Raw genomic sequence first — 23,655 nt, 5'->3', positions numbered from 1 at the left:
AAGTCTTATATTTTCAGTTAATTTTCATCTCTCCATTTAAATGTGCAATACTGCATTTCTCTTAGCCAGAATTTGGGTAGTTGGAATGGTTCCTATTGAACTGTGTATTCTTCCTTCTAAGAGTTGGCAGTGGTGAGGAGAAGAGAGGGAGTAAGTGCTACTAATTTTTAAAAGCTTTGGTATTTTGAAAGTCATGACCTTTTGTAGTTTGCAATTGACTTTGAATAGGCAAAACACACCCATCTAAATATGGTACTTTTTATTAAAACAAGATCACTTTTCTACCTCGGTGTTTTGAGACAACCCTCAATAGTGTTTGAATTGCCAATTGAGATACAAAGAAATAATGTATTTCATGTTTCATTGCTTGCAGAGGAGGAAGAAGCTGCACCTCAGGAATTTGACTTCATCCCCCAAAACATCTGATGCTTATCTTGCATGTGAATTTTTATAAAAATTATATGGATATATACATGAAATATATATAATGCAGCTGTCAAATTCTGTGTTGAAAAATGTGTGTTGTGTGTGATTATTTTATTTTTTATTTATAAGCACATATATAAAAGTGCAAACGATGTTTCCATTTGTTGCTTTTCAGGGGATATAATTTTTAATGCTCACTATCCTGACCTACCACCAGATTTTATCTTTGGAGAGGATGCTGAGTTTTTGCCAGATCCTTCTGCCTTGCATGTAAGTACTGTTTGAGAGCCTTACACCTTGCAGAGAGACTTTGCTGTTTTAAAATAGCTTCAGGAACAGGAATTTTATAACAATGCAAACTAAAAAAGATACACACCTTTTATCTCACTGGTATTTTGAGTGTAAACGCATTGCTTTCTAAAGTAATTTAAAGTTTAATCCATAAATGGGGGGGAAGGAGGAGGGGGCACAAAGTTTAAAACATTTGAATCAAGACAATATTGCCATTTACTTTACATTTAGTTACTTAGAATATCTGTAAAAATCTGTCTGTTTAATATCTTACCATCTTAAATGATCTGCCTCAGGAAAAAGTTCATAAATTGTGTATTTAAAAGCATTTATCTCTAAAATCAAGAAGTGTAATTTGGTGTCACAGTGTTGATTTTTGTTTTTTGTTGAGGAAGGATATATCTAGTTAATATGTTATGGGAACCACTGCATTAAAGAAAGCTGTCTGCTCATGTGTGTTAGGGTTATCTAGACAAAGAAATTACTTTCTAAAAGGTGGGAGGAACAAAAATTAATGAGAAAATACCTTTAGACAGCCTTATTACTAGAGAAACAGAAACACCACAACCTGAAACCAAGCATTTTGTGCACTAGTCACAGGTAGCCACAAGTAGTAAAGCCTTGTTTGAAGAAGCTATCAGTGCTTGTGCTTTTACAATACTGCTCCCTCTCAAAACTTACTAGTAGTTACTAAAGAGATGGTGCAGAGCCCTCCCCTGCAGCTCCTCTTGTGCTTTGTGAGCAGATCTCCCGAGGTTCCCAAAGGAAGTCGGTCACAGCTGTCATGCTGGAGGTTGAACATGTGCTTGATGTGTGACACAAGTGCTGGGTTTTGGTTTTACCTTTCACTTTACAGTAAGTTATACACAAAGAACAAAAGAATTGGTTTTAGTAATTATTTTTAGCATACCTAATAGAACTTTTAAAAGGTGAATGTCATATTTCTTTTTTTCTCCTGGTCATTTTGCTGTTAAGCTCGCAAATTCCTCTGCATAGGAGGCATGGTGCTGATGAACAGCTATTTCATTACACTAGTTTATAAAAAAGGTTTTCTTTCTATGGCAGTTCTAGAATTGTTTTCACACTCTTTTATTTACCAATTCTATTTTCCTCTTTTTCTTATTTGTTTCACAACCTTCACAATCTTACAACCTCGTGAGAAGTGTTCACATTAGCAACTACTTTTTATGGTTGATATTAAAAGAAGAGAAACACCTTTTAATGTACTGGAAAACAGAAATTAATAACAAATTGCAAATGAGATATTAAATAATTTGGGACATCTTGCAGAAATGCTGTTCAGATGGAGAAGCTTGCTGAGAGTGGTACAGTGCCATATTTCTCATGTGAAAAGAAGTCATTAACAGTTGTGATCTACTGGAAAACCTGCAAAGATAAAAACATCCTTATTTTTCTTTCTTTCTTACATTGTTCATTAATGATGCTTTTTCTGGGAGTGTTGCATTTCTTCTGCCTAAGCACAGAAAAAACTTCTTGTCTTTTTTGTTGGAAAGCAACTCAGAAAAGCCATTTGCTTCTTCTTATATAATGAGATATTAACCAGCCTATTTGAAAGTAATTAGAACAAACCAAAGAAGAAATCTGCAAGCCAACAGTGTTCCTTTGGCCATTATGCCTTGCTGAAGCATTCACTATGTCAATGTAACCTTCAGTTCGTCCTGATGGTATTGGAGGATGTTATTTCCACCTTGCAGCTGTGCTACATAGTGTACCTTTAGTTTTGCATTCACTGTTTAAAGTTCCATATGGTTTGTAGATATTTTCTTCAGAATGTTGCATCAACAATAACTTGCTTATTCTGCTAAGTCTTTGAATAGCTCCCTTTCTTCTACAAATGTGAGAGCTGTTTAATGAAGATAATTTTAATTGAATTCTAAGATATTAGCAGAATTCTTAAATGTGTTAACATAGCTGTCTACTGACTAGAAGTAAAATACAGATTAGCACATTGACCATAATTCAGTGCTCTTAATCTTGAGCAGCCTTCAAATACTTCTGATGCAACAGTTCCTGGCAATCCAAACAGAATCTACCATGCAGAGAAGCATGTAGACGTTATTCAATGAAGAGCACATTCTCTAAATAATATGTGCCATTGCATCTGTGGGAATTCAGACATTGAGCCTGCACACACTGGTCTCATCTGTCTGAGTGTCTTGTTTTTTAAGAAGTCATCACATGTTGTTAGATGGCTTCAGTCAGGCATTATGCTTAGCATGAAAGGAGAACCAGGTACTCCAGATTCCTCAAGCTCATGTGGCTCTAATGGAGGCTGTCAGTAGGCATCCCCAAAGAAATTTGAATGGCTGTGTTGCAGATCGTTTCAGTCACTCTTCAGTTTCCATGGCCATGGGCAAAGCTTCCAGTTAGGTTTTCATTTGAGCATGGTAATAGGTGTTCAGTTAAGCAGCCATTAGCCAGGCAGCTAAAGCAAGATTCCAGAAATACTGCATTCTAAAATGTGAATGCTGTAGAGGAATAGTTCATGTTTTGGGTTGTTTTTGGTGGGTTTGTTTTTTTTTTTTTTTCCCAGAGAATTCCTGAATGATTAGACCAGTATTTCAGCGGTAGAGAAATGTGTTGAGCACTCTTGTTTTATAAGCAGGGCTAATGCTTTCTTGAATGGATACTGCAATTGCAGAATCAAGTTGAAAATGCTCATTGAAATTTAGCTTTGCTTTTGTGTCTTGCACAAACATTAAAGTCACTTGGGTTTGAAACTCAACTTGAGTCTCAAGTTCAGCACTGCAAAGGCTGTGCTTCGTTACATGTCTTAGCAATAGTGGTTACACTGCTGTACTGAGGGTCTAATTGTTTGCATGCTGATCTTGTTGATGATGTTGGCATTGTGGAGCACTTCAACAGTGGGGCAAGTGCTACTTTTGGTTTGTTGTACAGTTTTAATTACAGGAGGCTAAATTCTTTAGGTTGGTGGTGCTGATCATGCTCAAATAGTTATTAAAAATAAACATTTTTACATTTTACTGTCTTGAAGAATGTTTTCCTATCAAATGCATTTAATAGTTGCATGTATAGTATGCATAAAATCAGCTTCTCGGAATGTAAATAGAAAAGTTCTTTCCTCTCTAGTGTTTATTCATTTTGGATGACAAGTATTAGAAATGTATTTTAAAAACAACCTATGATTCACTCCGTTCTGATTAAAAATTCAGTTGGCACACAACAAGATTAGTGATTGTGTACGGATGAGATTAATTTGGAGCTCATTACAATGACGCCAGTTTGAGTAACAAGAATTGTTTGTTATGTTAGCCTAGTTGATTGTTAATGTGAGCCAATTAATAGCTGAAGTGCTTATTTAAAATGTTAACCCTATTTTTCCAATGATATTGAATTATCTTCTGTTTGGCAAGAGTATACAACAGAAGTATAAGCAAGGTAACTGTCAGTTCAAGGAAATGGGTATCTTGGTATTCTACTTCAGGTCTCCAGCTAGTCTTGCCAGAATTATTCTGTCCACCCATTGCTATCAAAAAGGCTTCAATAGCCTTAGTGGGAATAGAGGCAAGAAGACATGAGCATTTCCTGAAGGCTACTAAGTGCTGAATGTATCCTTGTGGGCTAGTATATAGCATATTCCTTGTGGGAATACTTAGTGCTGCATTTGCATGGGAGAAAGATACTGTCATCAGAGACCTTCAGAGAGTATGCCACTGCAGTTCTCATGCCCATACCTACCTTTGGGAGGATTGTTTTTGTGTAATTATTGATACTGGGTACAGATTCCAGTCACTGTAGAGTTAATTCAGCTCATTGTGCTACTCAAGTGTATTGGCTGTCACACTCTATATCTTGTGTAGACCAATGTTTGTTTTTAAGTTCTTGTATTTGTGCTTATTAGACTCATTTGGCTATATGAGGACTATTGTGAAGGTTGTATTTTTTTTCTGTGTCTTAATCATTTTTTCTGTTGGTTGCTGAGTTAGCTTTTAATGGGTAGTGAGGAGATCCTTTAAATACTCCCCTCATCCATTAATTTTTATTTATTTACTCAGGTGCAGGAGGTACATGTTTAACAGTGTCAGTTGTCCCCCTGCTCATAGTAGCTCCAAAAAAGCTCAAACACCCCTTATATTAACTAATGCTGTTGGAACTATTTTGTTTTAAAAAGTCTGTCGGTTGTATTGTTAGCAAGGATTCAGCTGTTATGTGTTCTAGTGTGAGAGCCCCCCATAAGGGCAATGAGCTCACTGGTTTTGGAGTGTGATTTTAAAATATAAAGCCACAGCAGTGGGTTCTGCTTGTCTGAGAAATGCATGGGTGAGTTCAAACCTGTTTAGCTCTTTTGTGTGCTCTATTTCAAATGGCAGCAGCAGATTTCATTCTTGGACCCCCTAACCTGCTTCTCTTGTAATGAAAGCCTTAAATTACTTCAGCTTCAGTTGAACTTGGGTAATTTAAGTGAGACAGAATGCATAATTGGATCCTTCAATTTATTAGGTTTTTCCCTTATTTTGAACTACTTTATATTCCCATTTATCGTGTTCATTTTGCAGCCATGTCTTGACTTTATAGGTCAATACATGTTTTGATTATTTATAATCTCATGTTATTTAATGTTTAATTTTCTGAAACAAACATTAATTTTGAAAACTTCTTATTACTGTCCCTCTCTGTTGATCTTACCTCTTTGTATATATGGGGAATGCAGGTATGCGTGCACACATGTATGTATATGTGTATATGTATATATGCATATATATATATATATGCACATATATATATGCACTGCAGCCTTGCTGAAGCTTGTCTGGTATTGATAGGCAATGGAAAAAAAAAAAATCTCATTTTATCAGGGAAGTAATTAATTCAGGAACTTTCCCAAGGACTTTTTGACAGGTGTTGTTGGCACTTATGGTATACATTTTTGTTCACGTTTTGAACAATAGTGACATACCAGTGCAGCATTCCTTTTAAAGCCAGGTCTGAAAGAATATAATTTTGAATGTATTTTGATCTGATTTTGGTGTCTGAACTCCACACTGTTCCTCAGGGAATCACAAAATCACAGAATAGTTAGGGTTGGAAGGGGGCCCTCTGGAGATGATCTGATTTAGCCCCTCTGACAAGTAGAATAAGTACTGGTTTTAAAATGAGAAATCCCGAAAAGAGAATTCTGGCTGGGAATCCTCTCCTGGTGTAGCCTGGCCAGCTTGACTGCAGCATGAGTGAGGCCAGCATTCAGGAGGTCTTTCTGAGAAGTCACAGGGTGCTGAGAGCAAGTGTCAGGATTATCTGTGCAGACGTGTGGTAAACATGGTGGCTATACAGTCCAGCAGAAGGAGTTCAAGAGCACGACAGAAAAGGTTTTCCTGTCGTCTTTCCATTTTTGAGTCTGTCAAAATCTTTCTATACTGGGAAATTATTTCTTTTTCTCCTTGTTTTAGTATTTTTAATTTGTCTTGCAGCCTTTCGTTTTTGTCCTTTTTGTCTAGAGTTTTTAATATTTATAGGGCTGAGAGATGGTTAGCCACATTGTACTACTTTTTCCTCTTCTATTTGTGTGAAGTCATTGCATGTATTTACCTCACTTTCTTTTTGCCAGACTTCAGCATTTCCTAGCACAGTTTATAAAACATGGCTTTCTATCTCAAAGCATAACCAGAAGAGAATATGCTGAGGTTAAAAGTTGTGCTTTACTAGATTGCAGCATTTTGGCTCGACTTTTAACCTAGTGAATCCAGAATTTTTTTTTTTAAAAAGAAAATCTACAGTTTGATAACACTCCTTTAATTTCAAGGGAGCAAAATATCTGTTAAGCAAGGTAGTTTTGCCTTTCTTGCTTAAATCCTGCTGGTATAGAAAGTAAAATTAATTCTATTCATTTTGTAAAGGGCTCCAGGGGGAAACATTTCCTTTCATTTTCTGGCACAAGCTTCTCTGATAATGCAGTTTCTCCCTAGAATATGAAAAATCCAGAGTATTAGCTTTTAAAATATAGTATTTCAGTCCAGGAAAGACTAGTTTTTGGAGAGCATTAGGAGTGTGCATGGACATTTGACTGAAGGATGGCAAAATGGGAGAAAATGTTTTTCTGCCATACTAAATAAAGTGCATGTGATGAAGGACTTAATCATTGTGCAGTAGTAAAACAGGGAGAAAACATTTTATGGTTTTCCATTCATAGCATTGTTTTAGGAAAAAATATTTTTTTATTTGTCATATGACTTTGCCATATTTTTCATGGTCATAGGTTTAGATGGGCCAGAAGTTGGGACCAGAATAACAGGATGCTTAAATCTTAATGTAAAATGCTGAAAAAGATGTTTAGGCTTGCATGTCTTTCCTTGGTATGGGTGGTATAACAAATTCCAGCAAATCATTCACTTTCGAGCCATAGCTCATACCAAATATATAAAGTTGGATATCCCAAGCCAGACATATGAAAGCAGAACATCTTTTAAGTGACAGTTTGGGAGTACAATGATAATGTGTTGGCATTTATAAATCTTTAATGTAAACCAAAAAAGTGGTAAGGTATTTCTGACTATTTTTTGCTTCAGTTTATTAGTATATAATCATACTTTTCTTGAGTACTGTTTTGTTTAAAATGGTGAAAAAAGCATTATCAGAAAAACTAGCAGAAAATTGAGGGATTCTGGCCCTTATGTGTGGTGTTACTGTCAAAATACACTCTGCTTCCTTACAAGAACCATATAAACAGTAAGACATGGCATGTCTTGAGGGCAACAGCTTGTTAGCTTTGTAGAAACACGTTTACAAGGGGCTTGGGTAGGGGTGGGGATTTTTTTTGAGAGAAAAGACTTATTCTAGGGGAGTCTTCCTGAACTGAGAATACATTTAAACTCTGTGTAGTATGCCCACTGAATTAATGTTGATGTGCTATTATAATTCATTTTGCTGTAGAGGAAGTTGGTCATTGCTTATGAAAATCCAAGTAGAAAAACTTAAATTAACTGATTACAGAAAAAGAGTTAGAAATGGTCATTCTGTCTAATAATGTAGTTTAGTATTTGATTTAATTCTGGCTTGTGAATTGTGTTATAATTTATAATTCCACTTTTCTCCAATGAAATTAGTTTAAGTTTGGTACCCTGAAGGTTCTTTCCTTCGGAAGATATTGTTGGGACAAAGAAATAAATGTCTTTGCACTCAGGGTGATTTTCAAAAGATCCATTCATCTCCCCAAATGGAGGAGGGCTGAAGATACATTTTCTTTCCTTTTTACAGGTTTAAATTTCAGCCTATATTTGTTTCAAAACCTCTCTTTGTTTTACTCATTCTTTACATTCTTTTACATCTTTGTTTCCTTGCTATCTTCTATTTCAGTTCCTCAGGCATATCTGCTCCTTTTTAGAGATAACTACAGAAATATAATTCAAATTTAGTCAACATCTTGAGTCTTTTGTTTGCAGTATAAGTGTTTGTACAGTTTTACCTGAACTCTGCCTTATGCCCATCTTCTCAGAGATGCAGCTTTTACTTTCATAAAGGAACCAAAAGAGTGTTTTCATGCTGTTGGTTTTGTTTTGTTTTTTTTTTTTTGAGAAGAAATAACTAATTTGCAATAATTTTTATGGTATGGTAGAGAAATAATTTTGATTCCTAATACCTTATGATTTACACAATGGTATTTTGTAAGTGTTTTTTTTAGGGACTGTATATTCAAGGTCTTATAAACCCTCTTGTAGTACAGGTGTGAAAATAAAGATGGCAATACTGCTCTCACAACAGTGAGATCCACCGTGTTATACATTGATTTTAATTTGTGGGATTTTGGAAGGGGAAAAATGCTTAGAAGAAAACAGTTCTGCATGTGCAGATAAGTGCTCAAGGGATGTTAGTGGATGCTATCCAAAACATTAGCTGTAAAGGTTCTGCCTTTTTGCTGTAGCTAAAATTACTTGAGTTGACAGGAAAGGAAAAAACCACAAGAGCTGATAAGAGTGAAAGGCTTGTTATTTGAAAGGGATTCTTGAGGTGAAGCATTAACAGTGGTCTGTTCTCTGTGGGTCTGAGGAGTTTAGGTCTGTTCACACTGCCATCAAGGCATGGTAAGTCTTTAGGTAAAAGATGCATGTGCCTGTGTCTTGTGGGGAATTTTTCTTGTCTTCATGCTTTGTTCCTTTTACTTACCATGTCTAATTAAATATGTACACCTGGTAGTCAACTCCCAGGAGAAAAAAGTGCAGTGTGCTCATGTGGAGAAACTAATGATTAGTGCATTGGATTCACTAACCCAGAATTTAATACATGCTGGAGGAGTTAAGAAATGCCCTTTTGGATCAGGTGAAGGTATCATCTGCTTTGAGGGAGGTGTGCTGAGAGGTCTGTAAAGAAACAAAACTTGCTCTAATTCCTTAGCAAAGTAGGACAAGAAATGCTTATGCATGTCAAATCTTCAGGAGATTAATTAGATAGTAGAGTGTTGTAGCTTTTAAGGGTCTGATTATCTTCTAAGAGAGGTCTGTGGGAGAAACAGTCAGACTCTTTCAGGAAGAGTACACAACATAAAAATGTTCTCCCGAGTTCAGTTTCACAGATTCTGCATTTCCTGAGTACCCTTAACTTAACAAAATTATCTGTCTCTTCACTGCTCCTTCAGCAGGAAATAGAAAACATTTGTGGTAACCTTTGGAAGCTGAGTCTACTCCTTTTTTGGGTGAATGATACTTGAGAGGCAGTTTTGCATTTATTCTAGATGAATGTAGAAGAGTGTTCTCCATTTGTCAGATTTGCTGGGATCTGTTATAGAGCTGCTTTGGGTATTGCATCATTTATCAAGAATCACACTGTGTAGCCAGTGGAAGAAAAAAGGGAAAATAATTTCATGCACGATATAAGATGCTCTTCTGAAAGCAGAATTAATTTCTTATGTTGTTTTCCTACTCTGTATTTTCTTGCTAATTCAAGGCCCTCAGGTATTTGGGATTTCGCCTAAGTGTTTATAATTCTAATTTCTGTATCCGGTTTTCATAGCCTCTTGCCAAAAATAAAATTAAAATAAATACTGACAATCCAAAGCTTTGCTTCGTGCAAACGTTTTTATTTGGTATTCACAGCAGCAGAGCACACAAGGTCTGTACATTCTTTGGTTGTATTTGCAATGACAGGATTGCTCCAGAGTTGAACTGTTGCTATGAAATGTTAAGTTTTGATGTTTGCTTGGGCCTAAAAACGATCATTTCAAGAAGATCACTCCAGAAAGTTGTTCCAGTGGTGCTTTGGGGGAGAGGGATATGAAGAACCTGTGAAAACAAGATGACAAGTAGATGGCATGTAGGTTTACAGTGATTGATTTGAAGCTGCAGCCTGTAGGATGTTTAAGTGCTGGCTGCTAAGATACTGAAGCTTTTGAAGTTGTTATAACACTCCAGCCCTGCAAATACTGTGAAAAATATCTGTTGATAGAAAGATGTGAGCATATGGTAGATAATTATCCTGTGCCTTTTTCTGTGAGCAATTTCCCTGTGGTGGCCTATGCAGAGTAGAGCAAAGCGGGGACTGCAAGCAGATATTGCCAGTTTCTAGGCTAATGCTGTAACCACTGGACCAGTCTCTCCTCTGTATTTATGTGGAGGATAAGTGCTAGTATCACACTATGATCTTTCTCGTTTTGGGTAAAAACTTATATTGGTACTGATTTTAAGCCACTGTAGGATGCAAGTTGTGTGCGTGTGGTGTGCGCAGATATAAACAAAATGCAAATCTGTACTTAACATTATTCTTTATGTTAATTCTGGATGCAAGATGCTATAGAAATGCATTAGCACTGTTATGGACTTGGGAGATTTTGTTTACTGACATTTTCTCATGAAAGTTAATTTCTTCCTTAGAAATCTAGAAGTACACTAACTTAAAATAAGATCTTGCTGTTATTTCCTGTAGTATAGCCAGGAAAAACAGTTGCAATCTGTCTTCTTTAAAATCACATTCCTGGAAGATATTCTGGCAACCTGGGTATTTAAGCACATTTCAAAGAAAAACAACTTCAAATCAATTAGAAATTGTTACCGTATTTCATTTCTGATAGTGTAGAATTATAGTTTGCTGCAGACATTGCTTGGAGTTATGAAATAAGCAATAACCTGGGAAGGAGCCTATGAATTAGCAGCATTATGGAACATGATGCCCATTGTACTATGAAAAAAAATGGATAATAGGTAATCATGGACACTGAGTAGTTTGCATAGGTTCTTTATTAGCTTTCTTGGAAGGATAAAGTAAGGAATACAAAGCACAGAATGTTCCAGAATGAAATTTAAATGTGGTTTCTTTGCCAGAAGTTGAATAGTATGACTTCTTTGGAAAGCTAAACTCTGCATGTCTTTGCTAATAGGGCTTAGAAGTTACTTTGTAGGGGGTTTTTCACTTGCCTCACCTGTAAGATCTCACTAGAACTGATAGTGTCAGGCTGCAAATTTTCCTTGTCTCTTTTGGAAATCCAGTTGGTGTCATTGCTACTCATTTAAATTAGTTACTGTTTAAATGGCTTAAATTGCACTCCGTGGGTGGCCTTATAACAGCTTTACTCTGCCTTTTATACCAGCTTCAAGTGAATTCATTTTCTCAACTCTGGTCATGTCTGAATGTCAAAAAAACCTTTCCCTATCAAACTGTTCGCTTACTATGCAGCCAACTTCTGTCAGCAGACAGGATCGGGAGCCAGGGAATTCACAAATTGAATGTGCAGCCTGACAAAATCTCTGGGGTTATGCTTCTTAGTGAAAATCAATGCTCCTTGGTGAGATTGTTTAACTTAATATCTGGCAGATTGTCAGAAGAGATCTCTTGAATCACTTGGATTTCTCTAATGTAGACATAGTTTGATGGACGCCTATGGTCTGTTAATCTGTATATAATAATTGAATACTATTTTTCCATTCCTATTGCCACACAACATGAGCTAGAGGGCAAAATTTAGTGAATGTACATGCTATTAGTTAATAACTTAAAGGTTTAGATAACTGTTTTCTTAAAGGCCTTGTCCTGAAACCTTGTTCTATAATGAAAAAAGTCAGCCAGGAAAACTTCTGCTGTGAAGGAACATTTAATTTCTTTATATTGAATTGCTTACCTATGGATAGGTAAATAGTTATTGGCCATCTTTTGTATGACAGTAGCTACAGCTCTGTGGGCAGTGATGCTTCTGGAGTCTGGTCTCTGTCATATGGAAGTTCTCATTCCATTACTTTTCCCACAGGCCATTTTGAATTTATTCCTGAAGATCATTTTTCATTCATTCCCTAACTGGAAAAATGGGGTTTACCCAATTGTCAGAGATGACATTAGCAGATTTTTGTGTCCACAAGAATATACAGTCATTTTCGATGTATCTAAACCTGCTACTAAACCTTCTCTACTTCTTAAGATGAGGCAACAAATTGATCTTTTTAGAAAATGAAAGTTATACAAGTTGCAGTATGGCAAAACAAAACAAAACAAAAAGCTGAAATTAAATCCTGAAAGGTTGAAATTAAGATCTGATGCATGAAGTTGATCACAGTGTTAGTGGAGGTCATGAAGAGACATGCAAGCAGTGTCTAGACAGAAAAGAATTATTTTTTTGAGCCTCCATCTGTGTGCTCAGAAATAACAGGTAAGTTCTTCAATGATACGCTGAAAAAATGATAACATTAATGATGGTCCTAACCAATCTGAGTTGTGCATGTAGGCCATCATGTGAGATCAGCATGAATGCAGAACTAGTTGCAGATGCAGTTTGGGTTGATTCACACTGGTATATTGTTGTACAGTGGGCCACTTTCAGTCTAACTGGCCAACTATTGAGTAACTTAGGGAGTTTGCACTGCAGAGTTCATTTAAAGATATCTATTGGCAAACAAGGCAAGGGATTCTATCCAAGTCTGGATTTCTTTATTTTAAATGCATTAATGATTGTTCTGTTAAATTTTATTAACTCTCTGCCTGCAGAAATCTCATTTCAAATTAGGCAGGATTTATTGAGTGGAATATGTAACTTAGTCTGTCAATACCCCAGTCACTGTGATCTTTTTTTTCTCCATTTTATTCACAACTCAAGAGGAAAAAAAACATATTTCCAGCATGCATGTGATTTTGGTAAAATGATAATGTATAGATTTGTGAGCAAGGCAGAAGATTTTGATATAAGCCACAGAAAGCAACAAGTCTTTTTCTACATACATAATTGTCTTGTTATTTCTGTCATCTTCTTGGCTTCAGTGATTTGTCTGTGTTCTTATTCCCAGGATTTTTTAAAAGTTGTAACAACTAAACCTCATAAACTTCAAGTTGCATCAGATTCTAATACTTATACAAGATCTGAGTTTTCAAGCAGAGCTTGAAAGCCATGAAGCTATGAAACACAAACACCAGAAACTCTGGTCTTCTAAAGTTTTAGATATTCTTAACTACAGTCTCTTAAAAAGCTGGATTTATTAAGCTGGAATGCAGCCTCTAGGCAAACAATCAGAAAATGAAGCATACAGGTTACTACTGTTTTTGCTCCAAGTTTAAGATTTTGATGATTTCCAAAGTCTAATAGTGAAAACAATACTGCATTGCTAAATAAAATCTTATTTAGAAGGTCCTTTCCCTCTAAAGAAAAAGGTCAGCTTGCTGCTGCAGGGACACTGCTCTCATCAACTAAAGGGACAAATAGTGTGTCCTCAGAAGAATCTCTATGATGCTGAAATTGTAGCAATGTAGACACTCTAAAAGGGATAAACTTGGCAAATCAAATTCTGCCTCAGATTTCAACAATGTATTTTACAGGTAGTTGCTTACTTTATCTTTGATTTCAAAAACAGAAGGAAGATTAAAGAAGGTGTTGTTTGAAACAGAGAACAATATAGCACATATCTTGACATCCTGTTGGAATTGGATTAAAGTTGTTTAAAAATATTTTCAGGTGAATAAACCTAGTGCTTATGGCAAATAAGTTACACTAAGATATGTAAAAAGAAATTTCATCCATAAACATGGCACTATATTTGATAGTGTTTGTGTAAAAATTTATTACTTTAGATCTTGTGGAAAGTACAGCCCTTCTGTAAAGTTAACAAAATGGGTGGAAATGTAGTGGCCAAATGCCAAATAACATGCACTACAATAATATAATTATAAAGCTAAAAAAGTTTTATATAAATCAGAGCTTGTGTTTCAGAAAATTTGTGTAACCCTTGTTTAAATGTTTCTTCTTTCATCAGTGAGAATCCGTTATAATTCATCTATGTCCTGAGTGAGTAGTTGAATTGTCCTTCAGGTGACTTGTTTTTATAACCAGTTTGTACTCTGAAACTTGAGTTGCTGAATGAGAAGTGTTTAATAAGGATCCTACAGTCAGAGCATTAATTTTGATACCTGTAGCTTTAAGGCAATACAGAATAAACACTGTTTAGATGCAATGTTCTTGAATTGTTTGAAAAGAGCACTCCTTTAGCTCTGTGCTTCACAAATGACAATGGATTTCCTCTTGCTCTTTTTTTGTTCTGTAGTGTAACGTTATTTAAAAAACAAAAGGTTCAGTTGCATTTAGGTCAGTTATTAAAATACTGTTGGTCATTTCCTTTGACAGAACATTTCTATTGTGTTATACCAATGTCATTAGGAGGAAAGGTTATTCCCACTTGTCTGGCTGATATCAATACATACTGGCATATTACATCCTCTGGCTTTCTGGAAATGTTTTATTTGAGCAGCAGCTTGGGAACAGGAAATTTAAGGTTATATGCAGTCTGGTTTCAGACTGAATGGTAGAAAATGTGTTTCCTAGAAGATGCTGTCTACTTGACAGATTTTCTCTAGTATTTTGTAGAATTGGATAAGCTTAAATAGGTTCAAGTTGTAAACAAATTTTTACCAGCTGTAGGTAGCAGACAAGGAAGAACAAGGTTTTCAGTCACTCTGTAGTATTTGAAGAACTTATATAAATTGCATTAAAATATCACCAATTGACCAATTCCTCTGGAATGTAGTTTACATTTTAAGATATGGCTGTGATAATATTACCAATTTGTAAGTGTTCCTAGGAGAGAAAACAGTACTTTTACATTGAGCCGTGGCCAAATGTGAAGTCTATGATGCTGGAGTAACTTTTAAAGGCAGAGGTTCAAGAAGAGCATTTTAGCCATGCAAAACAGCCCTTTCAACCAGAATCAGAGTGAGCAGGAAAATAGGAATACAGTTCAATCCTGTAGCTAGCTGTTCATGCATGTAGAGCACAGCAATACTTCCCGTTGCTTTCACTGACAAATTAGACTGGTATGTTTCAAGTGATGATGCTGAAAATTACAAATTCATTTTGGTATGATCTTAGTATATATTAAGTGGGAAAAAAGTATAAAGTTGTGGAAAGAGAAACACTTGAACTATTGAGCCATTTAACACATATACTTAAGTCTGCACAAAACTATTCCATAGGGACATATCTAAAGTTGTCAGAAATAATAAAAGTTATAACACTTTTTAATGGAAATAGCCATCTTAGTTACAAGATCAGGCTACAAGTAAATTTCATTGTAGAGCTGAACATGGTGCCTGGTGAGTAACTGATTAAGCTTTCTATCTGTCTTTGCTGGGTATCAGGGGTATCAGAAGATAAAATTTATACACAAACTCATTTCTTTCTTTCAGGCCAGAGCTGTGGAGTCTCACCTTGCTACGATCCTGTTTCATTTTGAGCTTTTTGTAAACCTCTTCATAAAGCTAAAACTAGCTGAGGTTGGAAGGAGCCTTTAGATAGAGATCATTAGCCCAGCTGCCCTGCCTAGGCAGGATCAGATAGGTCACGCTGTCCAGGTCCTTGTCCAGTCAGGTTTTCAGTATCTCTAAGGACAGAGACTGAACAACTTCTCTGTGCAACTCATTCACTTGTGTTTATTACTTGTATTTATTACTTTTGGTGTTATGCAAAATTTGAATTTGTTTATGAAATATCTGCAACTTACAGGAAGAAGTAACATGGCATCTAACTACATTGAATACAAATATGGATAAGTAATTTTATGAAGCTACTGTATTATATCATCACTTAGTTGTAAAATACAGATGTCTGTGCCAGTTCTGAGTTTCTTAATGTTAACTGTACAATTCATACAATTTAAAATTCTGTTGCAGCTAGTTTATTGTCAAATGTCTGTGTGATATAGGCCTTCTAGTACCTTAATGGGCCCTCAAGAGAGCTGGAAGGGGAGGTTTTTATAACAACATGGAGTGGTGGGAGAAAGGGTAATGGCTTTAAATTGAAATAGGGTAAATTCAAATTAGATATAAGGAAGAAATTACTGTGAGGGTGGTGAGGCACTGGAATAGGTTGCACAGGGAAGCTGTTGATACGCTGTCCTTGCAAGTGTCGAAGGCCAGGTTAGAAGGTGCTTTGAGCACCCTGATCTTGTGGAAGGTGTCCCACCCCTGAACTACATGATCTTTATGGGCCATACCAACCCAAACCATTCCATGATTCTATGACATGCAGATTGATTTTGTTTATACTCAAAGCTCACCCAAAGCCACATGATTGTGTTGACATGCTCTGAGGTTGTATCAAGAAAAACATTGAAGATTGAAGTGCAAAGCATATGAGTACCTAGGTGCATTCAATCAGTGCTGTCTCATGTCTAACAGCATGGACTACAGGGTGAGTCCTTCTTTGCTTTTCACATAGGTCCTTTTTTGGTCAACTAGTTGTAGACATGTAACATTGGTCACATTAGGTATGGTTTGTAACGCCAAATGCTTCCTGGATAAAACTTAACTGTGCACAGAAGACTGATCTAAGCCAATTATAGGAGTGGTAACATCACTACTGTGCTACTGACACAGTTCTTTTAATTGTATTATCATTTTTATTTCTGTTAGCTATTTCTTGAAATACAGTGAACCTGTAATAAAAATTTCTGCCAGGCATATTAAAGAGACTTCTGTGTACGGATGACATTTCTGTTAAGGGGATGAGTCAAGGTAATTTGAGTGAAGAGGCAGTTAAGGTGAAATAAATCACAAAGTTGAGGCAAGAGAAGAGAGCCCATTTGCTCTGCCACTGGTAATGTAGCCACTGTTTGAGATAATGAAGCATCATCTGTAGTTGGTGTTAATTTGCCATATTCACTTGGTTGACTGCTTTTTGAATCAGTTAGTGTGCAAGGTTGTACTTACCTAATCCTTGTGTGTTGCATATCAGTTTTAATGTAATTCAAACTTTTCCAGTTCTCAGATGAAACAGCGTAATTTTAGGAAAGAATAGAATGGTAATTTGGGCCTATATAAACCTGGTAGTAGTCCTTTTATCAGTTTTATGGTAGGTCTTCTATTTGAAAATAAGCTTCTGCTGTTTAACCTGGCTTTCTTCCAAAGCATGGTAGAACCTTTGTATTTTAATGTTGTGGTTTATCTTTGTCACAAAAGTTCCAAATGCATACGTGCCTCTGGGTATCAGTATGGAAGGGGGGATTGCTTGTCTTTTACTGCTGTAAACAATTTTGGGGTTTGTTCTTTTCTAATCAACAGAATTTAGCTTCCTGGAATCCTTCAAATCCTGAATGCCTCCTGCTTGTTGTGAAAGAGCTTGTGCAGCAGTATCACCAATTTCAGTGCAGCCGATTACGGGAGAGCTCTCGCCTCATGTTTGAGTATCAGACTTTACTTGAAGAGCCCCAGTATGGAGAAAACATGGAAATCTATGCTGGCAAAAAAAACAACTGGGTAAGTTCCTATTTCATCTAAAATGCTTTTAACAAATACAAGTCTTGCTTCAGAAAATTTAAGTTCTTCCTGCGGATCTCCAATGCTTTCTGTTTCCGATGGAGAAAAGTTGTATTTGACTTCAGCTCATTTTCTATACTCCCTGTTTGGGATGTTGCTGTATTCCAGCCATTACATTGGTTTAACCAGATTTCCAGGTGCAAACTGGTTTTGAACCTGGTGTTCATTTGTCTGGTTTATAGGTGAAAACTTTGAAACTGTTGAAAAGCTTGTGCTGTGTTTAGAGTACACAGTACAACATAAATGTGGACGTTCAAGTTAGCTTTGAAGGTTTGAGAGGCAGAATAACAGCGTTGGTATGACACCCTGCCAGCCTACCAGCCTGCTTAGGGGTAGGATGTATTAGGGTATGTTTCCACATTATGATTGAGGTGATTTAATTGGTAGCTGCCAGTATCTCTCTTGCACTTGTCTAATCTGAAATAAGTTGTTCTGGGAGGGGAGAGGAAAAACTGGAGAGGAAAAACTAACCTAGCTAATTTTCTGCAAGAGGAGGCAAGATGGGCTAGAGCAGTAACCATGCTTTCATATGACAGTCAGACATTAAACTAGCTTATCATTTTCCTGAAGTTATGTCCTAGGTTCCTACATGGGAAATGTGCCATTTTGTATAGAAACACTCTGTGTACACTATCTGTAAGATGTGGCCATTGGCAATGTTGACATTTTGGTTACTGTGTAAATTGACTGTTTTTTTGAATCAATCTCTGCCACAGAGTAAGCTTTGGAAAAATCAGGGTTTTTTTCTGCTGGTGATATATTTTTATTCAGAAGTTTGGAGTAAGATATGTCAGGAAATACCTAATGGTGTTTATGATGGACTTGTTGCCCTCTTGCTTTCAGAAATAGCATACTATTAAGATAAACTGACCTTCAGAAACTGTATCTTCTGAAACAGGTGCAGTCTAAAAATTGATGAAAATTCAGCACTCCTATTGTCAAGGTCTAGAATTCAGCTTTATATCACTTCAATCATCCTTAAGTTATTAAGGTGATTCAAGGATGTTTACTTTACAACTTACACATTCACCTTGGTTTGTTTTTTTTCATTAGGCAAGTCATCTAGGTTTGTTTTTTTTTATTTGAACCCAGATTTAATTTTCTTCATCAAAGAAATTCAGACTTCTTTGATGTTTATAGATCAGAATATTTGATTGAAATTAACTTAATCACAGATGTTATTGTCCATAGCTTGCATCCCAAACAACCTGCTATATTTCTAAATTTAATCAGACTGGTTTACAGAAGTGCAGAAGGCTTTCTGAACTGTACTGAAATTTTATCCAGTCTTTTCTCAGTTTTTGGTGACTGAATAAAGAACTTTCTTTTCTTTAATTTTAAATGCTGTTTTAATTTTAAAAATTCAAATAAAATGAATTTTAAATACATTTTAAGTAAAATCCTTTTCATATAGCAGAGCTATAGATTTTTCCATAGTGTGTGCTTTTTTCTTTATTCTGTCAAGAAGACTCTTGACAGTTTTGAAGATTCTGTGAACTTGGTATATGTGACAGAGGCTTGTTTACTAGTGTCCTAAAACAAAACTTTGAAACTGCCTTGTGTAGTTCTCTTTACTGTCCTTTACAACTGTTTTGTTAGTCTCAAGGATCAGCAAAATAGGACTGTTTTTCTAGAAACAGGAGGTAAATGGCCTTTTATCTTCTCTGACTAGAAGTCATTGAAATTCATGTTGCTGCTGTCCCTCAGGAATCAATTCAGCAGTAGTAGTAGTTCAGCAGATTTCTGAAATAATCAAGTATGAGCCTTGCACATGTTATAAAAGCAATCATCTTAGGTGCATGAGTTAAAAGTACTTTTAAGAGAATGCCTGAATTCATCAGTCTGACCCAAAATGGAACAGAAATTTGCTCTTATACCTTTGTTCCACTGCCTCCAGTTTCCTAAAGTGCAAGTCTCCAAGATATATGACAAATCAGCAAAATGTTATCTAGCTTAGTGGCTTCTTGTTGGAGGAATATCGGAGGATGCAGGAGCCCATTAAATACCCAATTGCTCAGGGCTGTGGCCAGAAATTCATCTCTCTTGACCTGATGCCTGTATCCAGCTGGTTCAGGCAGGGGAGATGAGCACCATGGACAGGGGCTGCTTCCTGTGCAGCCAGAACGGCTTTGGAAGTATTAGTTTGCAAAATAGTCTTGATTGAATGATATGAAAGATCTGGACTTTTGGAGCAGCTGATGATCAGAGCAGCATTGATCAGAGGCCATTCATGTGTTCAGTGGCCATCTCAGTTCATCAGACTTGGTATATACCAAAAATAATTTTCTGGATTTTATGGCAAATGTTGTATGGCATTTTTTGAAAGTCCAGAGGAGAAGCACTATCTGTAATATCCATTTCAATCCAGATAAGAAGTGAGGACCCTGACCATCATCATAGCAGTCTTCATGTTATATACGCACAAGAAATTGTTGATTTTTCTGCATACATCAGTAATGCAGCATCAGGAAGTTGGTACCTCTCCTCACAAGTGCTGTTATCAGGAAAGGTTTCACACAGGTGGACTTTAATGTACACTACCTTTTTGTTGCATAGTTGTTTGTATGAGCAATTTCTTTGCATATCTTTTGTGACTACCAGTGACAAATTTTGAGGGCAATTCTTAGCTAGCTGGCATAAGGGTGAATTACAGCCCAACATTACAGAAACCCTTTTGGCAAATGATATGACTTGAAAGGTTGCCATTGGGAACATTTCAGTTCCATTCCGAATCTTGTTTTCTCTTGTTTAGTGACTTAAAGGTAGAATGAGTTATCTCTAGTTCATACCTAGTAGATAGACCCAGAATCAGATCAGCACTGACGAATTGGTTAGCTTGTCTCAAATTATCACACTTTTTATAATTAATTGCATAAAACCGATGTTTAACACTTTCTTTACTGGTAATTCAGCCTACCAAACAAATATAGCTGCTATGTGGCTACTATACTGAACTAAAAAAATAGAGATAACAAAAAATTAACAAGGAGGAAATCAGGCAGGTATTGTGTTTTTAAAAACCAGTTAACTTTATTGCTTTATAACCAGGTGGACAAAGTCTGGTTTTAAGGAAGTGTATGAAACAGAGAGGAAATCCTTTCCATTTCCTTCACATACCCTTTATACGTAAAAAAGAGCAATGTGTATAGGACACTTGGCAGATTTTCAGTAAACGGTTGTCTAGATGTTTAGAGTTACATAATTCTGAAGACAAATTATTAAAAACCTTCTACTTAAACTCTTTTTCTCTAACTTTATTCAGAGGACACTTTTGATACGTGCTCAACTTTCGAAACACAAATTCTCTTACATATATCTGCAGTGTTTGTAAAGATGCCTCTGTTTTATCTATGTGTTCTCATCAATTTGTCAAGTTTTAAGCTTTGCTTTCAGGCTCTTTGCAGCTCTCGCCAGACCTTTGTCCGGAAATGAGTACGGCCAAGATACATCTATATTTAGGGTGTAACAAAATACAGTCTGATTTTTTGTCATGCACATTGTTTTATTCTAACTACTTTTTGCTGTTGACTTACTGGCAATGAGGGTTAATGTTTTTTAAGGTGTTTTTTCATGTGACACCTGTGAAAGCTATAATTTTTTTTTTTCCCCTCCATTGCTATTCAGCAATTTTGTTTTAAATCTCATCCCTTCTCTTTGTTATGAGCTCTGGATAATATTTAGTCTTCAGAATGTTTGTGGTTCTCCTTTAGCTACCAGGTCTCATTAATGTTACCTTTTTTCCACAGACTGGAGAATTCTCGGCTCGCTTCCTCTTGAAGTTGCCTGTTGATTTCAGCAATATTCCTACATACCTTCTCAAGGTAAAGTCACTGTCTAAGTTGACAGTATTTGTGAGAGAGGATGAATTATTGCAATGTCTTTAGTAATTATTTTGACTTTCCTGCCTTCCTGTTCTCCAAGAGTTTGAAAGTTCACCATTTCTAAATCTGATTGGATTATGTTTTGGAAAGGTGACGTTGGGCATGCTGTTGTTTTGTGCGCTACTTTAGTGGCATCTTTTATATGAGTCTCTGGAATTTCATGACATGTCAGTGTTGGAATTTTTAATGAGCAGTCTCCATTGTACCAATAGTCTTGACAGTAGAAGCAGAAAGGCAAAATTAAAGATACCATTTCTTAACAGGGAATGAAAGCAAATTCTGGTTACTTGAACTGAAAGTTTCAGTGATTATTTTACTCATTGTTCACAATTAATAGAAATTTGACCAGATACGTTTGAAAGTAGTACTATAGAGTATTCTTGCGAGTTGGGATAAAAAAGCATTTATTTCTTTGCTAAGAGGAGAAATAAAAGCAGAAAAAGCAATTTGTGACAAACTACCACCATGGAAGAGTTTGAAATGAGTGGATTTTGAAGCACAAGGACAGTCTCTCTTTAAAGCATCTACTGTGGAAGCCCATCATAAGGGCAATGTTAGTGTATTTAGAGAATGCACTGAGAGATCCAGTGTTTTTGTCTATCATGACTGTCAGAATGAAGCGTCAGAGCTTGCACTGCAGACAAGGTTTGAGTCAGTTGATGTTGCCAAGATTGATCTTTCCTTTAAACCGATTGTCTGCCTTCTTTTGAATATTTGTAAAGAGGAACAGCTACTTAATCTTTAAAAACTAATGTGTTGAGATGAAATTGTCAGCATGGATTCTATTACCTCCTCTTCGTTTTATTGTTAGGACTGTCTTCAACTATTGTTAAATCACAGTTGCAAGTGTGAGTCTTCAGTGTTTCACCAAATAAGATGTCTCAAGCTACAAACCATGAAAGTAAAGGCAGGCAAACTATAATCTTGACTGAAATTTTTGGTTGCAGTTTGAGACTGGAATCCTATGATCTTTCTAGCTTCTGTAGATTTTCTGTTTGAGTAATGAGCTGCTTCTCGAAAGTATGCAGATACTTTCAGTAGCAGCTGTTTCTCCCAGCTGCTGTCTTCCACTGGACTTTTTCTTCTCACTTGATGGGAATGTTTCTGATCAGAGGTAAGAGGGTTGGCTAAGGCCTTTTCTGTAAGATTGGTGTTAAGCACAACACAGCAACAGTTCACCTTGACTGCAGGCTATCTGTGATTTGCTTCTGAAAGACTCTGAGAAAAAAAAAAGACTGAGAATGTATAATATTCTGCCAGAACTCCCAAGCGCTGTATTTTTCAGGAACAATTTTAAATGAGTCAAGAGTTTCAGGACAAGTACAGAAGGAATATTTCCAATAATTTCAATTGCAGGGCTGTCTTGTACCTCTCAGTTTCCCAGGAATGGAGTTTCTGGAAAACCTTGCAGGTTGGAAGGTGGTTTATGACTTACATACCTGTCATCATGTAGGAAACACTGTGATGGAATCTGCAGTTGTTTCTGAAGAGTAACATTTTAATGCATGACAGCATATCCTCCCTACTGTGATTGCCAATCATGTTCACTCAAAATCTTCTCTAAACAAGGTTTGTATACTGTGGGTAAATCATTAGTGCTCCACAAGTCTCCTTCTGGAGCTTTGTTCATCCTGAGTACTGAGTGATTCATTAGTCTGAAGGAAAGCATGTGATTATTTTGCATGCATATGTTGTGTGAGGTGAAGAGGCACACAGAGCAGGTAGCAGAATCAAAGTTTCCCAATCTGCCTTTATTTTGATATTTCAGAAATCTTAATGTCTTAGCTTTGGGGTTGTAAAATTAATGTGTTTTTGTATGTTATAGCCTGGATTTTTACAGCAGCAGATCCTTCTTGATGAGCAATGTACTAGTGAAATCGTCAGTTTTCTTGATCAGCTGCTACAGTGCAAGCTGGCAACTGTAGTAGGAAAATGACATGTAGTCTGGCTGAGTAGCCACAGGAGAAGAAATATTACTTTATTCCAGAAGTATTTGTTGACAGTAGAAAAATGGCTTGATTTAGTCTCCAGCATGGCTTATGACAGAGTGTGCTTTGTAGCAGGCAGGATCTTACACCCTTGCTGCCTTTAACTTCCCGTATGTACTCTGAGCTAGATGAATGTCATCTCTTGTTACAGCAAGATAAACAACATAAAAGCAGGTAGAATCAGGACTACTCTGTTGTGATTTAAGTAATTGTACTCTGACTACTCCAAATTAGTAAAAGACCTATTAAACAAAAAAGATTTTTTTTTTAGGTTGTCCATGTCTTTTTTTTGGATGAGACTTTTGATATAAATAGACCCTTAA

General features: G+C 36.3%; 1 protein-coding gene across 4 annotated transcripts in view; it reads left to right on the top strand.

The window, feature by feature from the left end:
- Window positions 1–23,655, top strand: part of BABAM2 (BRISC and BRCA1 A complex member 2) — a 159,857-nt gene that overhangs the window by 31,978 nt on the left and 104,224 nt on the right. For all 4 annotated transcript variants that reach the window (XR_005980028.2, XR_005980029.2, XM_030269196.4 and 1 more), the window contains 3 exons: window positions 602–696; window positions 17,209–17,403; window positions 21,210–21,284. Coding sequence is in view for 2 of the 4 variants with exons in the window: in XM_030269196.4 (XP_030125056.1) it covers window positions 602–696; window positions 17,209–17,403; window positions 21,210–21,284 (365 nt within the window). In the remaining 2 variants the exon portion in view is untranslated. The remainder of the gene's footprint in view (window positions 1–601; window positions 697–17,208; window positions 17,404–21,209; window positions 21,285–23,655) is intronic.

The sequence above is a fragment of the Taeniopygia guttata genome, chromosome 3 (assembly GCF_048771995.1).
Source record: "Taeniopygia guttata chromosome 3, bTaeGut7.mat, whole genome shotgun sequence".
Classification (NCBI taxonomy): domain Eukaryota; kingdom Metazoa; phylum Chordata; class Aves; order Passeriformes; family Estrildidae; genus Taeniopygia; species Taeniopygia guttata.
Note: the sequence above shows the minus strand (reverse complement) of the source record. Positions and strands in the feature narration are given on the sequence as shown.